Genomic DNA, 18,973 nt, shown 5'->3' on the forward strand with positions numbered 1-18,973 from the left:
CAAGTATAATTCTGCAAAGATGTAATCTATTATATTCTGTCACCTAACATAGGAATGTATTTTGCTATCTATGCAATGGTTTGTTTCAAATGATCACATGAAAACTTTGGAACAATTTTTTATAGATAAAAGGCATTATCTTACGCCAAGTCCACCCCATTCCCTTGAATTTGGCACTGACATCTTGTTTTTGGAGTAAGCTTTTTTACTGACAAGAGATGTGATGTTGAATTGTTGACTTTGTGGGGGGAGGGGGGGGGGCTGGGTCTACAGCCACCAGCAGTGCAGAATAATTGCCTTTTATTCATAGACATGGGTATGCAGTGAACCCTTTGAAATCAAACAAAAGCCAATTAAATGCAATGGTTTGTACACAAAAACAAAATTTTCATGGATTTAATTTCATTTGAAAAGTGTACAAAATGATATAGGAAAATAATTAATAATCAAAATACAGTGTTCATTTCTTTAAAGTTATTATTAACTAAAAACCACATAAAATATATAAATAACAAAACAATGTATCATATTTGAGACACTATTTATAATAAAAATAAAAAGGACGTAAGGGTATATTTCTGTAGTCTGCAATTCATTTAGATAACATTCTGATATCTTTTTGTTTTCTTTACTCAAAGCAAACGTCAATGCATTATGAAAAAATGTTTTTGCTTTTAAAGTGAACAACTTTTCTGTTTTGCCAGATTTTCTAAATTTAAAATTTCCAACATCTTCTGTATATAAGAGCTGGTATTTAATATACACTAAATTATTTTCCAAAAATTTAAATACTCTTCTAAAGCGTGTGACAAATTTTTCTAATAATTAGAACCAGCTTACATAATTATGATAATACAATACTTTCTGTGAAATATATAGCAATCTAATATAAATATAATAAATTTACACTGTCCACCTTGAAATCACGTTTTATATATGAAAGAGTTTATAATGCTAGATTTTCATCCTTAAAACCTTTAAAGACACAATGGAGCTTACAACTTCATATTCCAAAATGCACATAATTCTGAACAAACAATACACTCCATATTTATCATCATCCCCTGCAGTTTGCATACATGAGCATGAAACCACTGCAGCAAATAGCTAGCAGCAAAGGTCGAGGTAAATTAGAATCCAGAATATGCAAGAAGCTTAAAATAGTAATGATAAAGAAAGAACCCGTACCCAACTTCCATGTTAACATTAAACTCCTCCTGATTAGTTTGTTCAAATTTATGAGCAAAGTTTATCACATTTATGCACTATTCAGGAGGAGATACTGTATAACCTCATGGACATTCTCAAATGGTCTGCACAAAATATCCATGAAAAGTCCCCAAATTCATTATCTACACAATGAAATATAAGATTATAGGTTATTCTACAACAAATATATGGTTGGATTCAGCTCTGGGAGAGTTTTAACTGCATCCGTTTTCATGTTCCTATATACAAACTCTTCAAGCAATGACATATTTTAACTTATCTTTCATTTGATAAATGAAAAAGGCATAAAAACTTAGGCATAAAAACATAAAATAATTAGCCATAAAAGCCAACTAGGATGCAAGATTATACTGTGCACCAATACAAACTACCAATGGAGATACTCTTTGTAGAACATAAATAGTAAGTTTAGGCAGTCGATAACTTCATGTAAGGCACAAAAGGTGAATTTGAAAAAAGAGGTAGTGATGTACAGTCTTCCCCTGTATCCACCTGCAAAGAAATAGTGGTAAATATAGTAAAACAAGAATAAACTTATATTTGCAATACGACAAATTTGTATTTTTCATAACTTACAAACCTGAGGTCTTAACATTAGGATAAATACTCAGCGCCAGCTGGAAACCAGTAAAGTTTAAAATAATTGTGTACGCAAGGGACTATTGGCATCTGTCCTTGGTCACGAGACATGTGGGGAAACCCACATACCCCTCACTAACTCGTGACCCCGTTAGTTATTCTTCCAACCCAGGTTAGTTGATAGAGGGGTGGTTAGAGGTGGGCCTTTGTATGTTAAGACCTCAGGTTTGTAAGTTATGAAAAATACAAATTAGTTACAAATTTGTCATTTGTTCATATACGAAACAAACCTTTGGTCTCAACATTAGGATAGACTTACTCTTGGTGGGAGGTAAGTACTATTAACCAACTGGGAGTTTGCCACCTTTGATCAGTTTTCTGAATACCAGAATTCTAAGAAACAACTGACCAGTATTTCCGAATCTAAGACATATATGAATATCATAGAGTCAGACTTCTGGGTTTTTTACACATCATAGTTCATTGCGTCCGAGGAAGATAAAAAGATCTGTTCCCCTAACAAACCAATTCATCCACTCATGTAGGTTTGTTATCATTCCTGTCCCCCTTGCTAAAGAGAGGAATGTCCTGCTACTGATAGGTAACAGTATGGCCACTTCACTCACCTGTACCTTGTCCGTTCCAGCTTATGATGGTACTCTCTTCTTACTGCCCTAAGTAAAGAAGGAGACAGAAATTTGAAAAGGAAAGAGGCCAGTTAACTCCTCCATTTCATATTCATATCATCATCTTAGACAAGATACCAACTGACCTGTCCAGGGGTACTGGATGAGTTACACCTTTTGTTGAGGCAGCCACCAAAGGACCCAAGGAAATTGGAGTCCAAGGACCTCTGGGCAACCTTATATATTATATATATATATATATATATATATATATATATATATATATATATATATATATATATATATATACAGGGGGTCCTCGAGTTACGACGTTGATCCGTTCTTACGATGCGTCGTAACACGATTTTCAGCGTAAGTCGGAAACATTGAAAAATACCACATGATTTAATGTAAATACCTATCAATAAACAACGAGAGAACAATTCCTTATCTTTATTAGTTTGATTGGCTTGCACACTGGAGAGGAAGCTGCGGTGCTGGAGAGACTGGGGGAGGTTAGTGAAGAAGGAAAAAGAACCCTCCAGAAGTTGCTGGGGAGATCTGAGGGCCAGATGATTCTTGAGGAGGATGCAGAACATACTAGTACTGGGAGATTGCTTGAAGGGCGAGATGATTCTTGAGGGTGAGGGCAGAACATACTAGTTACCTGGAGATGGCCTGAGGCAGATGATTCTTTGAGGTGAGGCAGAACATACTAGTAACTGGAGATGCGTGAGGCTAGGTGATTCTTGAGGTGAGGCAGAACATACTACTGGAGATGTTGGGCAGGTGAGTCTTTAGGTGAGGCAGAACCTACAGAAGGTGCTGGAGATACTGGGGCAGGTGAGTCTGGGTAGCAGAACATTCAGAAGTGCTGGAGATTGTGGGGCAGGCGAGTCTGGATTAGCAGAGGCAGCTGAGGTAGAGGGTACAGGATCTCCTGCAGGCCTCTCTACCTTCTTAAAATACTGCTCCAGGTTAGTCTGAACAGAGAGCGACCTCTTTTCATCCAAGATCTCCTTGTAACACTGCATCAAATCCATGACGCCTCTGGAAACCCTAGTGAACCTGTCCAAGTTGGGATCCTGAGCCTCAAAAGTTGACAACGCTTGCTGCAACTCTGCAAATCCTCTTATCAAGTCCTGCCTTGTGAAAGCCTTAGGCTCTGGGGTGGTGCTTCTTCTTCTTCCTCTATTATCTGCTTCTCCAGTTGTATCAGGTCCTCAGCAGATAACTCCTCGCCATGAGACTCCAGCAGCTCTGTAACATCATCAACCTCCATCTCCAAATTGATTTCCTTACTCAGGGCAACAACGTTCTTGACAACTAGCTGAACTGTGTCCTCAAACCCATGGAAATCATTCACAAATTGAGGACAAATTTTCTTCCAGACACCATTCATGTTTGTTTGCTTAACCTCCTCCCAGGAATTAGCAATGTTCTTTACAGCATCAAGGATGTTGTAGGATTTCCAAAAGTCCTTCAGAGTCAAGTCCTTCTTGGTTTCAGTTGCCTGTAAAGCCATAGCAATTGTCCTTCGTAGGTAGTAGGCCTTGAACGAAGCAATCACTCCTTGGTCCATAGGCTGTAAAAGGGCCGTGGTATTAGGTGGAAGGTAAACCACCTTGACATTAGGGTTGAACGTCTCCCAGCTGGGCAGGGTGTCCAGGGGCATTGTCCAGCACTAGCAACACCTTAAAGGGGATACCCTTGGAGGCGCAATACCGCTCCACACTTGGAACAAAATGGTTTACGAACCAGTCCTCAAACACTGCAAGTGTCACCCATGCCTTCTTGTTGGACTTCCCAAATTACTGGTAGTTGACCCTTCCAAATGCCCTTGAGTGCCCTTGGATTTTTCAGCCTGATACACCAACAAGGGCTTCAGTTTGAAGTCGCCAGCAGCATTACCCCCAAGAAGTAAAGTTAGCCTCTCCTTGCTGGCTTTATGACCGGGTGCTGACTTCTCCTCCTTGGCGATGTAAGTGCGGTTAGGCATACGTTTCCAAAACAAACCTGTCTCGTCTACGTTAAACACTTGCTGAGCAGAATAACCCCCCTCCTTAATTATCTCAGACAACGCTTTAGGAAATTCACTCGCTGCTTTCTCATCCCCACTAGCAGCTTCACCTTGCAATTTAAGGTTATGGTAATTGGCCCGAGCCTTAAATCGCATAAACCACCCTACTAGCCACAAACTCTTCACTTTCACTTCCCTCCCCCTTTTCTTTTTTCAACGCTTCAAACAATCTTTTCGCCTTCTCCTGAATCACCATAAGGCTGACTGGGATACGCCGTTGATTTTGGTCTTCCCAACCAACAGCACCAATAACCTTTCCATTTCAATTATTAGACCACTACGCTGCTTAGTTATCACTGTCGCTTTCATAGGAGCAGATCCTTTCACATGTTCAACGATGCGCTCTTTATCTTTGATAATGGTAGCAACGGTCGAACGGCTAAGGCCATAGCGAGCGGCCAATGTTTGTTGGCGTTTCTCCCTTCTCAGATCGCTTTATAATGTCCACTTTAATTTCCATGGTGATGGCCTTTCTTTTCTTCGATGTACTACCATCAGAAGAGTCCGCCTTGCGCTTGGGAGCCATAACAAGAGCAAAAAGTTACAAAAACGATACAACACGAGGGAGAGAGCAGTGTAAACAACCAAAATGGCGTATGGGCGAGGTAATGAGCGTAGCGAAGCGACGCCGTCCTCTCCCCCACAAAGCGTATTCTTCCGCCGTGCGCCCGGACTAGTTCGCGTCTTTTGTTTACGTTGCTTACGACGCTAAACCACGTAAGACGGAACGACGCAAAATATTATTTTTTATATTTTTATGGGGCGCGTTCGTAACCACGAAACATCGTAAGTCGAGACCAGCGTAACCCGAGGACTTACTGTATATATATATATATATACAGGAAATTGAAAGTGGTTTTCATAACAAAGAACCCACTCTCAAATTTCAATGAACAGACAGACACATCCTTAAAATTGCTCAATTTTGAGCTTCGATACAGTCACAGACCAATCGTCATGATCATTTTAACAGATATGTTCTTAAATGCCAGGAGGCCCATATTCCTCTGATGACCTTCTCTCCTGTATAACCCATTGGTACAACTTGACAAACAAGGAGTAGGCTTGACCGATCGCCTCTGTTTAGCCTGTTCCTATACGTCTACCACCTTAATGTTCTAGGTGACTTAGTTCTTTCTATAACCAAAGAGTACTTTGATAAGGTCCCTCACACATACTCACCACCGTACTGATCATGACTTAGAAATGTATGTCATCATGACCTGTGCTGCATTGACTCATTATCCCGGATTCCGGGGCCAACTACTTTTGAGTCTGGATTCCGATGGCCAACTACTTTTGAGTCTATGTCAAAACCCTGGTTATTGAGTACTCCCAAGGTCAGAGGAGGAAGACCCCCCATCCACAGTCAGTTTCCTGTAACGTGACTGATGTTGTGCCTGGTGGTAATCCGTCAAGGCTACTCTGATACAGAGTATGTCTTCACTTATCAGATCAGAGTTCTTATGTGCCCCATCCAGTTCACTGCTCCTGATTCATCTGAAGATTAGTCAATGTGAAGCGATATTCACATGCCCAATCACCAGTCCAATGTATATCACCATGCATGTAAACATGTAATTACAGAGATTCTTCCCTCTGTTCTGACAACCTCTCCACCAGATCATTGTCTACTGACCGAATGCCTTTAATGGACAGATACGTCCACTACACAGGCAGTCACGGCCAAAGAGTCATTCTGTATATGTGAGCTAACGACCTTTGGAGTCATGTTACGTCCGAGGTGACACTCTACACCGAAAAACTGAGAACTATTAGTTCGAAAGGGATTACTGGTCAACCTCCAGACCTTGAGATATTAATTCTACTTATCGGTGGTGCATCTTCCCCACACGAACCTGGTAGCGATGATTGTGCTGCGATGAACTTCATCAGTCACTCATCCTGGGTCCTCCTTAATTACTGGAACCCATCCTTCCGTCCGGGACATGGCGGAACAGGTAGAACCTAGAGTCTGCGTAACCTCCAAGATGTTCCTAGTATCGCAAATGGAATCCTCAGGCTCCTCGAAGGGTGAAACCCGAGACAGCTATTACATGGTTTTTCCATTATACGAGTTCCTCTCGGCCAACGCGGAATCAGAGAACTTATTTCTGGTGATTTATCGATATAGTGCGGTTCGGATCCCACAATAAGCTGCAGGTCCCGTTGCTAGGTGACCAATTGGTTCCTAACCACATAAGAAATATCCAATCATTCAGGCCAGCCCTCAGCCCTAGGAGAGCTATTAAACAGCTTAGTGTTTTTGTAAAAACTAAGATCCCAACCACGAAACACCTTATGAGGTGACCTGTTACAATATACGGGCATATGTTCAATATGCTACCCTCCAAAGGGAAATCCTATGTTGCCAGAAACCATCATGGTGCTATTCTCGAGTAACCTAGCCCAGAATTGTACCCAACGTCACTTCACCCTACCTCACTCTTGAAGAATGGGAAACTTCCCACTTTCCCCTTCCAGATATGATGAGGTACTAATACCTTGCTCTAGCCAACTGAAGCTCGAACCCTTTACGTTAGGTTCATGACTCCAATATAGAAACTAGACCAGTATGGAAGAGACCCATTTGCAGATTCCAGGTTAACCTAGCCTACAACCACTTGTACTAGTCTAAGTAGGTATACTTGACTAACTATTTTAAGTTGGCAAGACCAGGTTTGACCCTGGCTTGGTTAGGTTAGGCTAGTCTATGTTAACCCTTCCAATTAGGCTAGGACCCTGGTTTGGATAGGTTAGGCTATGTTAACTCTTCCAATTAGGCTAGGAGCCTGGTTTGGTTAGGTTAGGCTATGTTGACACTTCCAATTAGGTTAGGCTAACTCCTCCATCACTTAAAGTAGGTTAAGTCCATCCGAGATGTACACTTAACTAGGCTAGTATAGACTAACTTACTCTAGAAACTAAATAACTTGGGTTAGGGTAAAGCCATTCAAGAAAGTTTGGGCTATCCATGCTAGGCTACAACCACAACCTTCTAGGCTGAGGTGGTAAAGTGTTTCGAAAGGTTAGCCTAGGCACTAGTCTATGCTCGGCTATATTTATAACCTTACTAATTCGCCTAACTCAAGATAGTACGGGAATGTTCAAGCAACCAGATCATGATGGCTCGATCTCGAATAGTCAGTAGGATCTGAGAAGGTATCTTATTTGCATACATTATGGCCTTCCGACCATACGGCCACGGCACCTTTGATCTTTAATGGCCACTGATGGCTCAATCCCGAATAGTCAGTAGGATTTGAGAAGGTATCTATCAGCATGCGTCATGGTCGTCCAACCATACGGCCTCGGCACCTTTGATCTTTAATGTCCGCTGATGGCTCGATCTTGAAAATATTATAGTCGGTGCCAGGTACCGTCTCGGCCTCTTGTTCGCGAGAGTCACCAAGTGTGCGGTCACCTGCAGGTGACTGGACAGCCAAGACCCAAGCATCCGAGTTCTCTCGGCACCAGGATCTAGGCACGGGGAGGCAAAAAAAAGGACTGGCGGGGGGTTTCGCGCCCGACATCACCACCAGACCAGTGATCGCTCAATCTGCAGCGACGCACTGGTACCCAGGGTTGACTCAACAGTCCCAGACCACTCGCGGCCTGAGGCGAGGAAGAGGTCCCCTCGGTCGCGTGACAGGCGGCGTGACGCGCTGTGAGGATAGGCCTCGATCTCACTGCGACAGCGGACTCTGCAGGTCCCCTGACCGCCACTCTTACCGGGACCGGGCGGAGAGGGGGACCAGCAGCAGCTCTTCTGACGCTCGGGACCATCGCCGTTGTTCTCGGTCCAGCCGCTCGACCAAGTCTGCAGACTGATCGCCACTGCGGCCAGTGGGCGCGGGGGTGGGGGGAGCGCCAGGTAGGCCCCCTCTCGATTCCCTTCCAACTTTCCTCGGCTTTACCGGGAAGAGCGAGGCGATCAGGAGCCATCACGAGGGGCGCGATCCCGCCACGACGCCCTACGAACCTGGCACAGTCCTCGGACCAACCAGATCGTATGCGCAAGTGGTAGGAGGAGACCAGGAGGGGTCTGTCGCCACTCCTACCAGGACCGGGTGGAGAGGGGGACCAGCAGCAGCTCTTCTGACGCTCGGGACCGTCGCCGTTGTTCTCGGTCCAGCCGCTCGACTAGGTCTGCAGACCGATCGCCACTGTGGCCAGTGGGCGCGGGGGGAGCGCCAGGTACGCCTCTCCGATCCCTTCAACTTCCTCGGGCTTTACCGGGAAGAGCGAGGCGATCAGGAGCTATCACGAGGGGCGCGATCCCGCCACGACGCCCTACGAACCTGGCACAGTCCTCGGACCAACCAGATCGTATGCGCAAGTGGTAGGAGGAGACCAGGAGGGGTCTGTCGTGGTTCCTCCTGTGGAAGGGAGGGTCTCTGGAGGCATTCTCGTTGGAAGGGCTTGACAGTCTGTCTCCACAGGATGCAGTCACTCCCAAGATCTAGAGGTCGTTCATGGAGGTAATTGCGCTGATTTGTCAGCACAATGACCTCGGAGAAGGCTTGCCGCTCCCACCTACCGAACCCAGATCGGGCTTGGAGGCGTTCTGGGGACCTAAGAAGGAACCCAGGACGGCGGTGGGTCTGCCACGATCAACCTTGGCTGACAGCGTACTAGGCCAAATGGACGCTCTCGTCTCCGGACAGGAGGGTTCACTTCGGTCCGGTAGGTCTGCTAAGCTCCTTCCTCCACCTCTACCACGACAGAGGCGATTTTACGTGCCTTCAGAGGACCCTCTGCCGCCCAAACAGGTTAACCCGGAGCTAGCCAGGCTAACTCCGAGGGTGTATCTGCCGCAGCTCCTGTTGGAGAACCTCTGGTTCTCGCAACAGGAGGCACTTGCCTTGGAATCTACCGCAATGGCAGCATTCCAAGCAGTCTCATGGCTCGACCTGTGGTCCCTCACATAGTCGAAAACCGCGGCCTCCTTAGGGAACATCACTCCTGAAGGGGACCAGGCTTTCGTGAGACTGTGCCAGTCTGGGGGTAGGGCTATCACCTACCTGGCCCACCAGACGGCCACCTGTGGGCCAACCTGGTTCTCCGGCGTAGAGACGCCGTTCTCACCCGAGTGACCAGGGCGGCTGGGCATGAGGCGGCTCTGGGTCTTCGCAACGGACCGGTGCGGAGTTCCTCCTCTCTATTCCCAGGAGAGATGGTGGACGCTGCGGTGGAAAGACGGCGCAGTGACGACAGTGACCGTTTAGTACACCAGGCAGTCTCGAAGGCGTCTGGGCAGCCTCAAGCTACAGCGGCCAAACCCAAGAGTTTGGTTAGCGCTTCCTCTGCAGCCAAGACGATCGCATTGTCAAAGCCCAAAGGAAAGACTCTGCCTTCAACTTCTTCAAGGAGCGACCGCCACCAGCCCTCCTTCTCACGAGGGGGGGCGGGGAAGAAGAAGTCGAAGAGAGGTGGGAAATACTAGGGACGGCATTCTCCCTCACCTACTGCCGGAAGTGGGGGGGTGCCTGGCGAGCCATTGGGCAACATGGCAGCGCTACGGTGCGGAGACCTGGATAGTAAACGTCCTTTGGGAGGGATATCTACTACCCTTCGAGTCTCGGCCACCCCTCACCTCCAACCCGGTCCATCTGCAAACCTACGTTCCTGGCTCGACCAAGGACGTGATGCTTCGGCAGGAAGTAGAAGCCATACTGAGCAAACGAGCTGTGGAGATCGTTCAGGATTAGTTGCCGGGCTTCTACAGCCGCCTCTTCTTAGTGGAGAAGTCCTCGAGGGGCTGGTGCCCAGTGATAGATCTCTCTCCCTTGAATTGATTCGTTCGCCAGACTCGGTTCACGATGGAAACAGCACGTTTGGTGCTCGATTCCATCAGGAAGAATAACTTCATGCTTTCTGTGGATCTGAAGAACGCATATTTCCAGATACCTGTCCATCAATCCTCCAGGAAGTACCTCCGCTTCGTCCTCGACGGGACGGTGTACAAATTCGAGGCACTTTGTTTCGGTCTCTCAACTGCCCCACAGGTGTTCACGTGAGTGTTCACGCTGGTGTTGGCTTGGGCCCACTCGGTAGGGATACGTCTCTTGATGTATCTCGACGATTGGTTAGTCCTGGCGAGCTCTTGGTCGCAGTTGCTGCAGGACAGAGATCGACTCCTCGAATTCTGCCGCGATCTGGGAATTGTTGTGAATTACGAGAAGTCAGAGCTCGAACCCAAGCAGAGGATGAAGTACCAGGGCATGCTGATCGACATGGCAGCAGGGCGAGTCTTCCCCGCAGATTCGCGGATCAGCAGGTTCAGGGAGGCAGTAAGACAGTTCCTGTCTCTACAGGAGCAACCAGCTCAGCAGTGGCAAGTCGTGATCGGCCACCTGTCGTCTCTCGAGAAGCTAGTTCCTCATGGGCATCTTCACCTGCGGTCTCTTCAGTGGAGACTAAAGGAGTGTTGGTCACAGGCAAGGGACCTTCCCTTCTTCCCTGTGTCCCTCACGGAGGAGGTGAGGCAGGACCTAGCCTGGTGGGTGGACAACGGGAACCTCGTAAGAGGAGTGCCTCTTCGCACTCCCCACCGGAGATGCTGCTCTTCTCAGACACATCGACCGAGGGATGGGGTGCACACCTGGAGGAGTTGCTGACTGCAGGTTTGTGGGACCATCATGACAAGCACCTTCACATCAACGTCCTGGAGCTCAAGGCAGCGTTCCTCGCTCTCCAGGAGTTCCGGAACTGTCTGGTGGGACACTCGGTGGTGTTGATGTGCGACAACACCACAGTAGTGGCGTACGTCAACAAGCAGGGGGGTCTAGTGTCCCTCCCGCTGCACCAGTTGACGTTGCAGGTGCATGAGTGGGCCGCGGCACACTCAATAGAGTCGTCGGCTCGCTACATTCCAGGCAAGAGGAATGTGGTAGCCGACAACCTCAGTCGTCGGGATCAGGTGATAGGAACTGAAATGGTCCCTTCATCCAGAGTGGCGGAAAAGGCTCTTCAACCTGTGGGGGGCGCCCAGTCGTGGATCTGTTCGCCACCCGGCACAACAGAAAACTCCAGATTTTCTACTTGATTGTGCTGGACCCATGGGCAGCCGCAGAGGACACTCTTCAGCATCCGTGGGACAACCTCTTCGTCTACGCCTTTCCCCCGTTCTGTCTGATTCGCAAAGTGATCAGCAGGCCGCTGATCACTGCGAACCTTTGGATGATCCTGGTGGTGCCCAAACAACCCCGGCTCTGCTTGCCGAAGCACTGAGAAATTCCCCCCTGGCACAACCTCCTGTGCCAGCCACACGGCTGGCTGCTATCCACCATCTCTTGCGAGCGAGAGGCTTTTCTCGCAGCGCAGTGACAGAGATGGCCGGACACCTCAGGCAGTCCTCTGCGGCTGTCTACCAGGGGAAGTGGTCCATCTTCGTGGTTTGGTGTCGTAGATGGGGTCTCTCTCTCTCAGAGCCTCTCTTCAGCAGGTAACAGATTTCCTCGTCTTCCTTCGACGAGAGAAGCTCTTCTCCGTCTCTGCAGTTAAGGGCTACAGAGCCACCCTGGCCTTAGTCCTTAAACTGCGAGGTGTGGATATCTCCTCTTCTTTCGAGATCTCCCTCCTGACGAAGAGCTTCGAGAGGTCTTGCCCACCCAGGGAACTCAGGCCCCCGGGATGGGATGTGACTCTCGTCCTTAGGAGTTTGACTCGCAGACCCTTCGAGCCACTCCAAGAGTCGTCAGACAGGGATCTGACCCTCAAGACCCTCTTCTTGCTGGCCTTGGCAACGGCGAAGAGAGTAGGGGAACTTCATGGTCTTCCCTTCAACATCAAGCATTGGAGGGGATGGGGATCCATGACGCTCGATTTCGTCCCGAACTTCGTAGCGAAGACTCAGAATCCTTCATGATCCCCTCCCTGAAGGATTTCACTGATAATGATACGGATGAGATGCTGCTTTGTCCTGTGAGGGCGTTATGGCGCTATCTGAAGAGAACTCGGCACCTCAGGCCTGAGTGTCGATGCCTCTTCGTTAGCACTGGGGTTACCAAGAAAGAATGGGTTTACCAAGAACACTCTTTCTTTCTGGCTGTGTGAGGTGATCAGGAGGGCGTACGAGACAGCTGGCAGTGACGACACCCGTACCCTTCGTCCGAGAGCCCACGAAGTCAGAGGTATTGGTCCAACCCTTGCATTCCGCAAGAACTTTTCCCTGGCGCAGGTTCTGAAGGCAGAGGTTTGGGCCAACTAGACCACCTTCTCTTTATTCAACCTTCGGGATATCACCCACAGGTCCTTGGACACTTTTTCCTTGGGACCCGTGGAGGCTGCTCAACAAGTTGTATAGTCTACCCAGCACCCAAGCGGACAGAACAGCATCGCATCCTTGTGCGACTGCATGAATGGACGTGTGAAAGAGAGTGTGACTGGCTTCTCTTCATCCTTCATTCTTCTTCATTCTTCTCCTCTGCCTGTGGGCAGAGGGCCGTGGTCGTCACTACGCTGAACAGGAGGCCGATGCAAGTAAGCTACACAACCGAGCCCCTTTCTATCCCTTTCAGTAGGGGGTAGAAGTGTTTATCCACAACTCCCCAACAAGGGGGGGAGTGGAAGCCAACAAGAGACAAACCCATAACTTTACCTTGGCTCTTGAAGTAGGAACTAGTTCTTGCTTTTTGCTATTTATAAGAGGTACGCTTACCTCCCTCTTATAATTTGGTCCAGAAGTCTGACCACTGATCTTGCGGTGCACACCCCGATCAGCTGGGCAGAGGCTAGGATCCCTCCCTCTGCTCTTACGACCAGGGAGGGAATCCAAGGTAGGACGAACTCCAGTCTGTTCATAAGACTCAGATTCCGCCCACCAATAAGTGAGTCTTCCTATTGTTAAAGGACCGAAGGTTCGTATTTCGTATCGGAACAAATAACAATGTCGAAAATTGTATTTTTCCTAACTATACAAACCTGAGGTCCTTTACATATAGTCCTACCTCATGCCACCCCTCACTCTGCGTTTCCTGGGCCTAAAGCAAAGTGACTCCTCGCCTCGCAGTCAAGCGTACCGCTAACAGCCGGACAAGTAGTTAACTACTGAACCCCCTTGTTCGAAGCTTACGACCGGTTCAGCTGCTGCTACGTACCTTCCTATTGTTAAAAGACCTCAGGTTTGTATAGTTAGGAAAAATACAATTTTTGAAAAATTTTTATTTTACAAAACGGCATTTAAAATCAGTAAAATGAAATGGCAGGAACATAACTTAATTTTTCTTATCGAGATGATCTTAATATGCATGAAAATTTTTAGCACAACTAACCTTTACAAATGTATGGTCTAGCAAATGTGATGTTGTTGCTCGTAATTTTGGATCATGTATGAAGCACAGCTGCAAAAAAGCATGACCTTCATCTGAAAGTGACTTTGGTACAGTGGGGGACTGCCCCATTCCAACCCTGAACATAATCTGCACACTGCTATCATACTCAGGCCACGGCCGCTGTAATAATAATAAGTTAATAGTCGTATACAATAGAAATTTAGCACACTGTATAATCATATAAGCCATATGAGATGGAACTATGCAGTTGCTCTCTAAACCCCTCCACCCAGACAAGGGGCAAGGAGTCTGAGGGCTCTAGTATCTAAAGGACAATATTACAGGACTTTGAAGAATGATCAAATGAATATATTCATTTGAATAAAGAAGCATTTATAAAACCCTATTTATCACAAGGACAGGAAAATAGTCATACATACCTTGCCAGTTGCCATTTCAATGACAACACATCCAAGCGACCATACATCAGCTGCTCGACCATGTCCTTCGCTAGACTGAAAAATCTCTGGTGCCATGTATGCTAAATGGAATAAGAATAGAAATATAGAAATCAATGCACAGATAAAACAGTTTACTTATCAATAGACAATGTAAGCACTTATAGTTGAACAACTATTTATTAGTGGTCTTGATGGAACTAAAAGGAATAATACAAATACACACAGTTCAACTTAAGATTGAAGGATGAATTTAATGGAAGCTTGTTACAAGGAGAATGTTATTCATATGTTAGCAGTACTTGAATACAATGGGATACTGTGTAAGAGGTTAATACCACTTAAGACATGAAAAGACCTGTAAGGAAATGTCTTCCTCTTGCCTAATCAGCATATAAAAATAGATGTATAAGAAGCTGCTCAAGTTATTGGCTTAGGTGATATTGTGTTCTGGTTTTCAAACATATGGGATTGTACTCGTGTGATAAGTTACCAGTTGTACTTTCTGTACTTTGATGGACTGATCAGTATAGTTACCTGCAACAAAGATTCTAACCTAGACAGAAAATCCATGTCTGAATATGTGACAAATCCAGTTAACATTGTCACTAGACAAGCATTATAAAACCAAATCGCTGGTTACTGGGGACTGCCTATCATGTATGACACTTAAGCCTATTTGCCTATCTACCTTTACCGTATACTCGAGTAACGTGCGATCTCGCATATCATGCGACCCCAAAATTTTCACCAATAAACAGTGGTTTTGTCATGTATCTCATGTATCATGCGAGTTCCTTTTCCGAGAGCGTCAGTTCATAAGGTTGGTGGTTTAGCATGCTAATGGCCGAGTCATTCAGATGTGTGCTGCTACTAGTCAAGTTACAGTAATTTTCTTACTAATCTCGAGAATTGAATAGAAAATATCAAGATTAAAAAGAATCCTAAGAAAATATATATAGGGTAATTGTAAAAATAACACGCCTTGGTGTCCTAAACATCATCCTTCTCCTCTCTCTCTCTCCACTCTCCCTCGTCTCTCTCCTCTCTCTCTCTCATCTCTCTCGCTCTCTCTCTAAATACTGTAATTTGAGTCATTCACCAACGGGTATCAGTAAATGTGTAGACATTGTGTGCGTGTTTAAAAAATGTGCAGTACACACATTCCGATGTTTCGGTTTTTGGAATTTTTCAGATTTCGGAAATGTGAGGACAGATGCATAATCAAACAAACATCACTACTGCAGCAAAAACATTTTTTCCCTTTATGTTTTTCATTATTGATATTTATTAATTACAGTTTATTTAAATAAAAATTAATCTAATACTGTTAAATGAATGTGAGATAAATAAGATCACCTATAATAAAATAGTGGGACAAATAATACCATATGTTCACTAATAGCTATTATTTTCAAAACAAACATTCCGTAAAACGCAAAAAATATATGCACATAACAATCAAAATCTAATAATGTTTTGCAGTTCAACTTGTGAATTTTAACAATAAGTATGACTATAATATATTTCACCATATCGGTCTTGAAGTTGATGAGTCGTAAAATTTTGAGGATGGTCCTGGAAAAGGATTTGTACTTTGTGATTACGTATCGATACAACACCATGTGGTATTTTATACCACTATATTTATGACGCATACGCTACAGACACACTGGTATTTTTCATACCACTATACATTAAAGTTAAAATGATCATATTATATTATTGTTTTCACGAAGAAATAATTATATAAAGAAAATTATTGAGTAATTTTTGCCGTCAGCAGTCAGAAAATCACGAACATGGTAAAGTTCAAACCTAGTGCCATCCACGACATATGTCTATAAATAGAACAGAAGCCGAGGGCAGTCATTGGATAACAGATCTCCATGGCTACCAACCAGCCAATCAGGTGTTAGTTATACTACTCGGTGAATTTCTTAGAATGAACGTTTACACACGGGAAGCTAACGATGATGTGTGTGCTTTGCATACAGTACGTAGTTTTAGTTTTTATTAGTTTAAGTATTTTACTGAATACATGAAGAATAGAGTGATTCCTTCTCATTACTTTGAATGCAAAAGGGCAAAATGGTTTGAAGATTCTTCCGCAAAAAGAAAAGAGAAAAAAAATTTCTTTAGAAGATGATACCTATTTACTAACGCGGTTGACATACCTTCAAAACAAAATTCAGCTCTTTATTTAATCTCTGGAAAAATGTTAATCTTTCTGTCTGCTGGTCACACCCTTTATATCCCCGGCGACTAACAACAACAAAATTTGTTTGTATGTTTTATCTTCCAAGATGTAGGTATTACCTGTAGGCACAGCACATTTTTTAACAGTATGCCCATACACACACACATACAGTTGCGCGTGTGCTAATACCTATTGTTTCAGAGACTCAAGTTAACACTTACAGTATAGTTGGAGAGAGAGAAGAGAGAGAGAGAGAGAGAGAGATTCATCCTAGATGGCCTTGGTTCATCTCTCTAATCTCTCGAGGACAATGTCAGATTTGTTCCCTGCTCTTTGTAAATTTAGTCCATGCGACTGACAGCAACAAAATTCATATATTTTTGTTTTCTTTTGTCTTCCAGATATGAATTACCTGTACTGCACATTTTTTAACAAGCATGAACACACTGCCTGCATATGTACTAATGCCCACTGGTTAAATATACTCTCTCTCTCTCTCTCTCTCTCTCTCTCTCTCTCTCTCTCTCTCTCTCTCTCTATCTCCTCTCTCTCATCTCTCTCCTCTCATCTTCTCTCTCTCTCTCTTCTCTCAGGAAAGATACCGTCAATTCAATTTATCAGTATCTTTTCCTGATAGACAGAGTAAATCCAAGGCTTGGCATATGTCAATTATTTTATTATCTAGGGAGATTTGGTTAATCTTGGGATTTTCCATGGTCAACTCTTGGGATTAGTACGAGAAATGCGATTATTTGAGTAGCAGTAGCAGCAGCTGCAGCGCACACCCAAATGAATCGGGTAAGCCTAGCACGCCAAACAATAGTATTTACAAAATGAGCTGAGCTCTCTGGCTGGGTCTGTTTTGGGTCCATCCCACGTGTTTGATCGCATATCTGCCAAATTTATAACAACAACAGAGATAAAAACATTTCTTCCATTGCAGATATCAAATATTATATTTTCCGTTACGCAGAATTCTAAATAAAGTACGTAGGTTCACGATTGATAAAGTTTTTTTATGCAATAACAAGAAACGGACTCAGATTTTCTATCCATATGGCATCTCATTTTGGTGCTGTTGCCAATATTTCAACCAGTTCCACGTGGGTTTAAATCCATACTGACTGTACAGTCTGGAGGCAGTTCTCCCTTCTACACATATCTTGATTTCTTAATATCGTAGGTATAGAATAAATTGGTGAGCAAGGAAATATGAAATAAAGCATAACAGAGTAAGTTTTTGATGAGTGAGAAATTAAACAATCGTATACAGACAGATTCTCTCTCTCTCTCTCTCTCTCTCTGACAAAATAATAGATATAGAAACAATGACTGAATGTTGCTTGAATGCGATATGGCAAAGTTTTGGCCTGACTAAAGTGTGGAGTGACTTTGACACCGACTTACAAGTTATTCCTGGCCATCTCACAGCCATGGACAGACATCAACTTCACAGCTGAGAAAGGGCAATTGTATACAAAATAAAAAATAGGCATGGAAAATGCTCTCGCTCAGGCAGCTGTAAGATTTAGGAGAGAGCAGGCCGAATAGGTAGGAGATTAAAGTACCAGGGAATGAAAAACCCTTATAATCTTATAATTATAGCCTCGGAGTTTGTCTCAAGGACATTCAAAGGTCTGTCACGCACGGGCAGTTGTTGTTTTTGTAAAATTGGCTTAAGGGCAGATCTTTAAAAGCCACGCCAGAGAGCTCGCCACGGTAACAAGACTATACCTTCCATATGAATTGACGCTCTACTCCCCAAAATGTTTTAGGTTTTTAAAGCTTTTTGGTTTTTAGGACTCGATAGAGGATTGTGTGTGTATTGTAGTACAGTAAAGATAAAACATCGTTGGAAAAAATTGTTTGTCAGTTGCGTGGGCTATGAAGGGTGTGTGATCACTGACCACCTGGTTAATACTAATGGATTAGCAGTCCTCCAGAGAATACAGAGATGCCTAATCTTGTTTAGTAGGCCTACGTTGCTGCCAGAACTGTAAATCAGCTGGTATATATAGCTCAGAAATGCAAGCAGTGAAACAGTAGCAACTCGGCTCACAGAGTGAATAGAACCATGGAGAAAAGATCAGCAAGGAAATTTACGCTAAATTTAAGCTGCAAGTTGTAGCTGAAGCTGAAAAAACGAACAATGTTCAGCTGGTAAGGCGGTTTGGCGTTGGGGAAAGCTGTGTCCGAAGCTGGAGAAAACAAAAAGGAAAATTTTAATAGCAACTCCATCTTATAAGTGTGCAATCGGGCGGGATCCAAATGTAAATGGCCGCATTTAGAAGATAAAGTGGCAAAGTGGGTCTCCGAAAACCGAGAAAATGGTTTTATTATAACACGGTGTAATATAAGACTGTATGCAATTCGAGAAGCAAGAAAAATGGGCATTCCAGAGTTTAAAGCAAGTGCAGGATGGTGTACTCGGTTTATGAAAAGACATAACTTTGTTCTAAGAAGGAAAACCAAAATTGCACAAAAACTACCCAAAGAACTGGAAGAAAAAATCAATAATTTCCACA

General features: G+C 44.6%; 1 protein-coding gene across 1 annotated transcript in view; it reads right to left on the minus strand.

Annotated features, from left to right (window-relative positions):
• Positions 1-459: 459 nt before the first annotated feature.
• LOC135205848 (mitogen-activated protein kinase kinase kinase 4-like) overlaps positions 460-18,973 on the minus strand; it is a 65,539-nt gene continuing 47,025 nt past the window's right edge. Inside the window, exons 10-12 of the mRNA XM_064237101.1 lie at positions 14,231-14,331; positions 13,791-13,970; positions 460-1,722 (exon numbers count right to left, since the gene is read on the minus strand). Coding sequence (XP_064093171.1) covers positions 1,639-1,722; positions 13,791-13,970; positions 14,231-14,331 — 365 coding nt within the window. The 3' untranslated portion in view covers positions 460-1,638. The remainder of the gene's footprint in view (positions 1,723-13,790; positions 13,971-14,230; positions 14,332-18,973) is intronic.

The sequence above is a fragment of the Macrobrachium nipponense genome, chromosome 24 (genome assembly GCF_015104395.2).
Source record: "Macrobrachium nipponense isolate FS-2020 chromosome 24, ASM1510439v2, whole genome shotgun sequence".
Taxonomy (NCBI): domain Eukaryota; kingdom Metazoa; phylum Arthropoda; class Malacostraca; order Decapoda; family Palaemonidae; genus Macrobrachium; species Macrobrachium nipponense.